The sequence below is a fragment of the Gekko japonicus genome, unplaced genomic scaffold, assembly GCF_001447785.1.
Source record: "Gekko japonicus isolate JY-2015 unplaced genomic scaffold, Gekko_japonicus_V1.1 scaffold243, whole genome shotgun sequence".
Lineage (NCBI taxonomy): Eukaryota > Metazoa > Chordata > Lepidosauria > Squamata > Gekkonidae > Gekko > Gekko japonicus.
The window spans coordinates 169917-179858 of record NW_015168053.1 but is presented as its reverse complement, the minus strand read 5'-3'; the positions used below and the strand labels follow the sequence as shown (position 1 = coordinate 179858).

Here is a 9942-nt window from a genome sequence, read left to right as displayed (position 1 = left end):
GGTTGGTTGAGAAGGTAGCCCGCCGTTCATCCCCTTCGGTGGTTTCTTTCATATTTTAGGAGCCTGCAGTGATTCAAGAGCCACCCAGCTCAGAAAAGACACCCCAGAAAGAAGCAGGAAGAAATGGTTGCACTTTGGCCCAAGAGATGGTGCAGCCAGAGAAAGACGGTATGGAGCAGACTCGGTCACATTTTCCTCTTTAGGATAAACTCTAATGCCAAACCAGGGCATTGGTCCACCTAGTCTAGTTGATTGGTCATGGCTCATCATAGTGGTCTTTCCCCAGCCTGAGACCCTTGTAAGCAGACACGCAGAATGTGAGTGTAGTGTCTTGAAGTGGTAGCTGTGTCTCTTTGGATGGTAGAGAGAGATTGCATTTTTAAAATGTAAAGGAAGTTTCTGCAAGGAGAAAGCTAGCACCACAGGGAGAAGGCGGGACTAGAATCTAAAGTGACATGAAACCAGATCCTAAGCCCCACAAGTTCAATAAGATGTTTGTTGTTGTTGTTGCTGCTGTCAGGTCACAGCTGACTTATGGCGACCCTGTAAGGTTTTCAAGGCAAGAGGTGTTTGGAGGTGGCTTGCCATTGCCTGCCTCCGCGCCATGACCCTGGTGTTCCTTGAACATCTCCCATCCAAATATTAGCCGAGGCCGACCCTACTTAGCTTCCGAGATCTGATGAGATCGGGCTAGCCTGGGCTATCCAGGTCAGGGCTCAGTAGGATAGAGTCCCAAACAAATTTGGATTGTGGCCCTAGTAAGTCAATGCAGTGCCAGCTCTGGAATGTTATTGTTCTGGATGATGTTTCACCTCCTGTAGTAATTCTATCCAGGATGCCTCCATCCCCACCCACCCCCATTTTCCTTTATTATCTCCTCCTCTATCAAAATTCAGATCAGAAACTCCTTTGGGGCAGGGACCTGTCATCCTCTCCCCATTTGGTTTGACCTTCAAAGCCCGTAAACTGGCCTCATCTGTTGATGGCACCATCTAAATATGATTGTTATGCTGCTATTATAGAATGGATAAATATAAAAATAACACTTGCACTGCCTTTCTTTTCCTTCAGCTTCTCCTGCCCGAGAGGAACGGTTTGACCTGGATGAAATTCTCAGCTCCACTCCAGAACTGGCGCCTGCCCCACAGCCACCAAGCAGGTAAAAGGGATGTGTCCACTTCCTAAACTTCCTGGTCTAAGCAGAAAGGACACAGATAGGGTAATCCTGGTTGGCCAGTGCCCAAACACGGACTGTGCTGGCCTCCACTGGTGGAAGGAAACTGCTAGGCCAGTGATGGCGAACCTTTTAGAGACCGAGTGCCCAAACTGCGACCCAAAACCCACTTATTTATCGCAAAGTGCCAACACGGCCATTTAACCTGAATACTGAGGTTTGCCTTTAGAAAAAACAACTCATATATTTAACTTAAGATGATCCAAACAAAGTAAGGAAAGCAATCCCAAATGCTTTCATTTACTTTAAATTATTTGGCAGAGAATTCGACACTTTAATGGTTGTCTGGGTCTGGCTGGGGCGATGGCACACGTGCCCACAGAGAGGGCTCTGAGTGCCACCTCTGGCATCCGTGCCATAGGTTTGCCACCACTGTGCTAGGCCCTTCCTTCCTGCCCCCTCATCTTCAGCGTGGCTGTACTGCTCCCTTCACCCCCTGGCCTTTCCCTTTCCCTTGTCGGTGTTTGCACTTGAGCCACATGAGCCCTTTTAGCTGCTTTGGAGGACCACAAACCAATGAGTCTGATGGCCAGACAGGAAACTTTTCTTCCCTCACACCTTTCTTCAGTTGTTGTTTTGAAAGCACTGTAGCCACAGCAGGGAGGAGAGTGCCACGAAGGTGGTATTTTTGTGAAGGACATCCTAATGTCCCTCTCCTCAGATTACCCCCCCCCTCCACCTTCCCCACAGACCCAGTACATCTTCACACTGGTTTCTGTCTACTGTGGTGTCAAGTGTGGGTGTGTATTCCCAGGGTGAAGGTGGGTGGGTACTCTGTCTATTTGTCTGTCTGTCTGTCTCTCAGCCCCCTGAGTACAACCCTCGAGCGCAACACGGTCTCACTTTTCGCCGAGGTCTCGGGCCTCAGCCCAGAAATTCTCAGCGATATGGATGACGGTGCCGATCTGCAGGGTAAGCATATTTGCTTTCTCCTTCCTGCCAGGACTTCCTAATTCCCACCCTTCTCCCAGAGAACACAGCTGGTGCTACTCCTGGAACACCTGGCTCCCAGAGCCCCTGTGGGGAATTAGTATTTGAACCTGCAGCACATTAAAAAAAAAATCTATGTTTTTAAAATCTTTGCAGGAGATGTCTTAGAAACCCTAATGGCGGAAAACATGCAACTACAAGAGGCACGGTGAGAAGGATGGACCCTCTTTATCCCACCCTAAAGTGAAGGGAACTGGGGTTCCTGGGAGGGAAAGGTTTGCTGATGTCCTCATCCAAGATCTGGTCTGTATATGAAGAGAAAGAGACTGGATTTATACCCTGCTCTTCACTCGGAGTCTCAGACCAGCTTATAATCTCCTTCCATTCCTCTCCCCACTACAAACACCCTGTGAGGTAGGTGGGGCTGAGAGCGCTCTGAGAGAACAGTGGCTGACCCAAGGTCATCCAGCTGGCTGCATGTGGAGGAGTGGGGAATCAAACCCAGTTCTCCATATTAGAGTCCGCCACTCTTAACCACTACACCAAACTGGCTCTCTATGCAGCCCACTGGGGCGGGAGTGAGATGGCAGAGCTCTGAGGTGGTGGAAGGGTCTGTACCACCAGATTGCAGGGGAGTGCACATTTTAATTCCACTGAATAAAATGCATGCTGCAAGAAAACTGATGCAGCCGGGAGTGGGCTAAACTGGACCCTTTCTCACTGATGACCTAGTTGTTTCTTTTACTTGAAGGGACCTTTTAGTGTGTTTGGGGTGGAATAAAAAATGGTATTCTTGGCAGGCGATTAGATGGACCTTGATTCAGACCTGCCTCACAGTAAGGTCAGACCTGGCCTGTCCAGCTGGGCCCAGGTTAAAGCTAGGTTTGAGTTAGGGTTGCTAGTCCCCAGGTAGTTATTGGAGGTCTCTTAGAATTATGGGTAGTCTCCAGGCTAACAGAGATCAGAAAATGGCTGCTTTGGAAGGCAGACTGCATAGCATTCTACCCCAACCCTCTCGCCACCTCCTAAATCTCCAGGCATTCCCCAACCCAGAGCTAATTTGAGTCCAGTAGCGTGGTATACTTGTCAGATGAAAGCTGCCCTCCTGAAACTATCTTCTTGGAAGGCCCCAGATTAAAGCTGTATCTCTTGCCCTACCGTCTTCAGGACGGCTCTGGACACTGCCCGCCGCCATCTGATTGCCCGTGTGGAGGAGCTTGGTGAGGAGCGTGAGTCACTGAGGATGGAGCGTGATGTGGTGGCCGGGATCTTGAGCCGCTGCCAAGCACAGCTGAAGGAGGCCGAGTTGGAGCTGAATCGGTATGACCCTGGAACTGCTCCCCCTGCCACAAAGGGCCTGTTGGATCCCCCTGCCTCTGTCTGGCATCTTGCTTTGCCAGAGCCAGTGCTGTCCAGGGGGTGAGGAGCTGGACTTTGGCTCATTGTGGACTTAGAATGCAGCCTTGTTTGAGTTCTAGCTTTTTAGTCATCTTGCCGGTGGAACAGGAAGAACTAGTCCCATTCTAGAAGGTGATTGGTAAAACACTTTGCAGACTGGATCGACTGCACCTTCTCTTGCAGATAAACCAACAAATAATCTTCTTAGGTGACAGAAACGTGTAAGGCACACTAAGGTTTGTTGGGTGACGGAGGTGTCTTTTGAGTGAGGCTTGCCTGCAGCTGCAACAGGAGCTGGGAGAATCTTGATAGGACGGAGTGGACTGTACTACTTCAGCCTATAGGTGGCTAATGCCACCTTGGAATGGTTCCTAATGTCAAAGCTTCACGCCAGTAAAAAAGCCAGCCCATCAAGGAGAAAGGCTGCAGCCCATGTTCCTCCTTCTTTTGCTAGTTTTCTAGGGCTATTTTTCCCCACAGATATCTCAAAAATAAGATTGCCACTCCCTCCTCTGGCAGCCTGAAGTGGTACAGTCTATTCTATGATCTTTGAGCTGTCCCAACTCATTTTGATACAGGTGTAGAGCAGCTAGCCCTTCTTAGTTGGGGCTGGGCTGCAGCTCAGTGGAGGAGCCTCAGCTTTGTATGCAGGGAGTCCCAGGTTCAATCATGGGCAGCAAGGGGCCAGGCTGGAAGTAATGTGAATAGATTCTGCCTGAGATCCTTGAGAGCTGCAGCCAGTCTGACAGGACAAGACGGACCTTGATGGGACCCAGGGTCTGCTTTCGCATAAGGCCGTGTGTGAGTTGCTCTTCTTTGGGGGAGACAGCTGAAGTTGGAGAAAGAGAGAGACCCTGCAGGCTCGTGTGCTTCTGCCGAAATCCTTCTTGCGAATCCTTCATGCAATTTGATGTGTTTTTACACTTTTGGGTTTCAGTGGTTGTTTATTTTGAATGATTTTATGTTTTATGATTTGGACTTCTGCATTGGGAAATAAGCCACCTTGAGCAGACCTCTGAAGAGGTTGGCATATAAATGTTTGAAGTAACTAACCTTGGTTTTTCTACGTTAGCGTATTCTCTTGAAGAATACCTGCTCAGAACATGTTGGGGGATGTATTTAAGAAGCCCCAGTGTGCCTTTTGGGTTTTGGTCGTTGTGGCTGTTTCCGATCTGTTAACAATTTCCAGTGTGTGCCAAAGGTGATCATGTGACGTCGGTGTTCTCTACCTAAATTATTTGAAAAGGCCCTCTAATGTGTACTTAACAAGGGAAGACAACATTCTCTCTTCCTAGGTCCATCAACCTCCAGTGAGTCTTTTAACAACTTTATTTTAGTAATCACATGAGCTTGTATTTCAGCTGTTTGCATTACCTTTCTCATTCCAGGATCCGACAAGAGTTGGAGGAAACAAGGCGGCCAAGTGATGACGGGGAGGTAACTGGAGCCCTTTCTGCTGGAGCTTGGTGGGCTGTTGAGTTCTGTGGAAGGCCAGTTCGGCGTAGTGCTTAAGAGCGGCAGACTCTAATCTGGGAGAACCGGGTTTGAGTCCCCACTCCTCCACATGCAGCTGCTGGTGTGACCTTGGGTCAGTCACAAGTACTCCCAGAGCTGTTCTCTCAAGGGCAGTTCTTGAGAGAGCTCTTTCAGCCCCACCTACCTCACAGACTGTCTGTTGTGGGGAGGGGAAGGGAAAGGAGATTGTAAGCCACTCTGAGTGAAGGGCGGAGTATAAATCCAATCTCCTTCTATTGTCTGGGCGTGGCCCTGAGGGTCATGGCAAGACCGAAGTGGGAACAAGGACTCCAATCTCCCTGTGAGCGGACTGTGTGATGAGACAGGATCCTTTTCTTCCTCTGCAGGCTGAAGTGGGCCCATCCAGGCCTCAGCGGTTCACCCGGGCCGAGATGGCGCGTGTCGTGATGGAACGCAACCTCTACAAGGAAAGACTGATGGAGCTGCAAGAAGCTGTTCGACGCACTGAGCTCCTCAGGTCAGATGTGTGGAGGTTGATGGGCCCGTACTTGATTGGCAGGGAGGGAGTCTAAGGAAAAAGGGAGCTCCCATGGGTTTGGTCCTTGCCCCTTCCCATCAGGCTCTTGATGTCATGACCCCCTCCTGCCATCTGGAAGGCCGGCCTTTGCCACCAGGCCTGGTGGAGCTTTTCCCCTCTCAACCTCACAGAAGGAGCAAGCCCCTGATGGCACCATGTTCATCGCCTTGCCTAGAAGCAACTCGGGGGAAAGCATTCAGTGGGGACCTACTCTTTATTTTCTCCATTTTACAAATTGGTGTGGTGGGAGAGGGGGGAGAGGGAAGGGCTCGCTTAAACTCCCTGGTGCTGAGCCTGTGTGTGGAACTGCTGGAGTTTACCAGCTCTGTGGGCAAGTGTATGGAACTGCTGCACAAGCTGCTTGGCATCTCTCTCTCTCTGACGCGTCTCAATTTGAGGACTAGTTTCCTTTAAACCTTGAAGAGGGAGACTTGGAGTCTCTGTGCTGCGCCGGGGCAACTGCTGAAGGATGATTTCTCCCTTCTCAGGGCTTCCCGGGAAGAACAGGCAGTTCAGATGAAGAAATCGTCTTTCTGGAAAATGTAGGTGCTGTCTTTATTGTACTATTTGTGTTCTAGGTATGCCCTGATGTGGTTGGGCTAGGCTAGCCTGATCTCATCACATCTGGAAAGCTAAGTAGGGTCAGCCCTGGTTAGTATCTCGGACGGGAGACCACCAAGGAAGACCAGGGCTGCTTCACAGCCAATGGCAAAACCCCACCTCTGTGCATCTCTGTGCCTTGAAAACCCTACAAGGTCACCATATGTCAGCTGCGACTTGACTCCTCTTCCATCTCCTCTTTGACTATGAGCAGCCAGAAGGCTCTTTCACTGTTAATCCTCATGATGTAGAAATGGTGCTCCCCTTTGCATTGCATCTGGCTTTATTTTCAGAGGTGACTTTTGATGGCACTCCTTTCCCCCCTTTTAAGTAATCACGTCGGCTTTCCTCTTGCAGCTTTGATCGCTTGTTTAGCCCCTCGGACTCTCTGGAAAAGACGCCTGCATCCCCGCAGCTGGCAGGGCGGGCCCGATCTAGCCCCAGCATCTGTAGCGATTTGGGACGGAATGGGGGGCAGGCGTCTCCAGCTTTTAGATACATCCCACGAGCAACCTCACCCACTGAGTAAGTTCTGTGGCTCCTTCTAGGGTGGGGTTCACATGGACTTCATGGTTCTGATAGTCTTCTCTGGAACAATGCATGTGAGCAGTTCTACCGGCACACAGAAAAAGTGCAGGATAAAGTATTGGGTGCAGCATTTATGTTCCTGAGAATCTTTGCTCGTGTTTGTATTTACATTTATGTGAACGTCCATGGAAAAGCAAGTTTTAAGTCCTTATGTTTCTGAAGATACATTTGAAAGTATCTGGGCAATGCCGACTGATGTCCTGAAAGGCCAAAATGTGGCTGAATCAGATTTCTGTAGAGGCAATTGGTGGAATTCCAGCACCTTACATTTCTTCTCATGACTAGCAAGACTAGAATAAATTATGGGGGGAAAGTCTGAAAGTAAACTAATGCAGAATAAGAGAAATATGCATTTCCCCCCATCTAATCTGCACAATATATACTGTTTGCAGAATTTCTATTTGCTCCTGTTCAGCTCTTGGATTCTTAGTGTAGAGCCCTGGAAATTATTTAGAACCTGCTTGTTGTACTTTAGAATCAGGGATAAAGACCTGTGGCCTTCCAGGCTTTATCCATCTTATTTTGTCCTTGAATGACCCCTGCATGGTCAGTAGAGCCATATGTAGTGTGTTGGACAGAGTCTCTCTGCTGCCCACTACTGTCTGTTATGTGTATCTGCAGGGGCAACTCTTCCCCGCAACAGAAGCGTCATGAGCTGTACCGTGATATCCGCTCACACATCTGGCAGGAGCATGGTCGGGCACAGATCCATGGGTGGAGCCAGCCACCTGCACTTCAGGTGAATGTTCTTCTGCCCTCACCCGGATCTCAGGCATCTAAGTGTCATGCTCCTGTGGGTCCCATGCTGAGGGACTGCGTCTCGTGGACTGATTATATTCAACACTGATAACAGATCTGTGTAATAAAACTGCCGGCTTGCTGTTCTGTGTGCACTCATAGATCTTTGTACCACCAGCTTTCCCTCATGGAACTAGGATGTCCATAGGTGTGAACATACTCTGTGAGGCGCCCAATAGTACAGTGTTTTGAAATGTTCTGTTATTTTCTTTCACCCAAGTAACAGGATCCATTCCTGGTTAGGAACATACAACTCTGCTAGGCAAGTCTCCATGTGTGAAAAACATAGCTGTTTATTCCACTGCAGGGCCATGATCCACCTCTGGTTGGTGCTGACGTGCCTGTGCTTGTACAGTTACGGATGTTGGACCAGAAGGACCCGAGCACCAAGGTGAGGAAGCAGGTTTAAAAAAGAATGGTGCTTTCCGGGCCCAGTGAAGGCTAGCTGGGAGACCTGAGCAGTAAATCACCCAGAGATTTATTGCCAGCCTCTACGCAGATATGTGTGTGTGCCAGGCTGCTAGGAATGTTTTATTTCTTACGACATGCTGGCTGTTCCCTCACAGCACACTAGTGCACACCTGTACAGAATTCAGGAATTTATTGTTGCAAAGCCTGTGCTGTTCCTCTCGGTAACGATCACCAGGTAATGCTTGTATCTCTCCCATTGCAGCTGTGGTGTGCTGCAGCATCTGTTGGGCTGGAACCTCAAGAGACCCCAGAGGCTGTAAGTACTTTGGGAAACCAGCAGCAATCACTGCTTGAGGTTCTGTGGGGCAAAACACTTAGCAGGTCCTCTCTGTTCCAAAAGACCAAAGTCTTTTCCAGTTTGCAGAGCTTTCTCTGCCAGGCCAACTTAATAATAATTAATGCTAAGCTGTCGAGTCCCAGGTAACATGTGGTGACCCCTCATGGGGGTTGTCAAGGTAAGGGATAAGCAGAAGTGGTTTGCCATGGCGAGTCTCTGCATAGCAACCTTGGTCTTCCTTGGTGGTCACGTACAGACTGTGACCAACCCTGCTTAGCTTCCAAGACCTGATAAGATCAGGCTAGTCAGGGTTCTTTTGGCTGCTGCCAGGCCATTCAGAAGAAATGTGAGTGGTAATATGATCCTGGAAATGTGTGGGTGGGGGGGCGGGGCTTGGGAAGGCTCGATGTCTCGCTGACACCTCTCTTTCTTCCGCCCACTCCCCATAGGGTATGCCTGATCGATGCCATGTAGGCAGCTCTCGGCTCTGGGTGGCCTCAGGGACCCACTCGGCAAGCGAAGTGATGCTTTTCGACGCTCAGAACCCAAACCAGCTCCTGGAACATTTTGTGTTACCTGGAATTCACATCCACTCTCTTGCATGTGTGCCTGGTAAGGGTGAGGAAGGGGAACTCTGGGAGGAGGAAGGGAAGGACTTGTGCAAATCAGGAGCTGATGCAGGTGGTGGGATTGTGCAGTGGTCGGGGATGGGTGGGAAAAGATTTCTAAGTGTCTGCTTGTTTTAAGAGGCAACTGACAGATATATCATACGGGGTTTTTTTTAAAAAAAAATGCATGCAGTTTTTCAGATAAAATATTGCAGAGTTGCACAAATGGTACCATAAAAAATTGTGTGGGTTACACGTATAAAACCACTGCTGGGTTGGAACCAAAGGTCCATCTGCTCCAGCATCCTGTTTCTACAGTGGCCAACCGGACGCCTCTGGGGAAACCCACAAGCAGAGGATAAAGGCAATAACCCATGGCCAATGCTCCCTCTAAGCTGTGGAGTCTTGTGAGCAAAAGTTCTACTTTGTGAGCTGCCGGCATTAAAGTTGTGAGCGAGCGATTTGGCTACTGCATAAATTAGTTTGCTCTGGAGCCATCCTTCCTGAGCTAAGGCAAAAATGTGTGAGCCGGAGGCTTAAAAACTGTGAGCTAGCTCACACTAACTCAGCTGTTGTGAGCTAGCTCACACTATATGGCTGCAGTTGTTCCCCCCCCCCCCCCAACACTGGTGCTAGAGGCACACTGCCTGTGGACATGGAGGTTCCATGAAGCTGCTTTATACCAAGTCAAGACCAAACACTCCCTGTTTGAACTGCTGCCTTCGGGTAGAAGATATAGGACAATTAAAACAAGGACAAACAGATTAAAAACAGTTTTTATTCGAGAGCTATTATTGCTTTAAATGCTGTATGAATTGGAATTTGGGTGACATTGGTGGTTTAAGTTGCAATGTGAACCTTAAGGGAGTTATGGGATGGTTGTGAATGGTTGTGTGAGTGTATATGAGTATGGTTGTAGATCACCGAATGATTGCATCTTAATTTCGTTGTACTATGTACAATGACAATAAAGTATATTATTATT

General features: G+C 49.0%; 1 protein-coding gene across 1 annotated transcript in view; it reads left to right on the top strand.

Moving 5' to 3' along the window:
- LOC107113120 (C-Jun-amino-terminal kinase-interacting protein 4-like) overlaps positions 1-9942 on the top strand; it is a 22138-nt gene that overhangs the window by 5706 nt on the left and 6490 nt on the right. Inside the window, exons 4-16 of the mRNA XM_015414386.1 lie at positions 60-168; positions 1072-1159; positions 2040-2146; positions 2321-2372; positions 3332-3484; positions 4951-4999; positions 5425-5555; positions 6104-6157; positions 6573-6740; positions 7425-7542; positions 7909-7992; positions 8275-8328; positions 8799-9049. Of these exons, the coding sequence (XP_015269872.1) occupies positions 60-168; positions 1072-1159; positions 2040-2146; positions 2321-2372; positions 3332-3484; positions 4951-4999; positions 5425-5555; positions 6104-6157; positions 6573-6740; positions 7425-7542; positions 7909-7992; positions 8275-8328; positions 8799-9049 (1418 nt within the window). The remainder of the gene's footprint in view (positions 1-59; positions 169-1071; positions 1160-2039; positions 2147-2320; positions 2373-3331; positions 3485-4950; positions 5000-5424; positions 5556-6103; positions 6158-6572; positions 6741-7424; positions 7543-7908; positions 7993-8274; positions 8329-8798; positions 9050-9942) is intronic.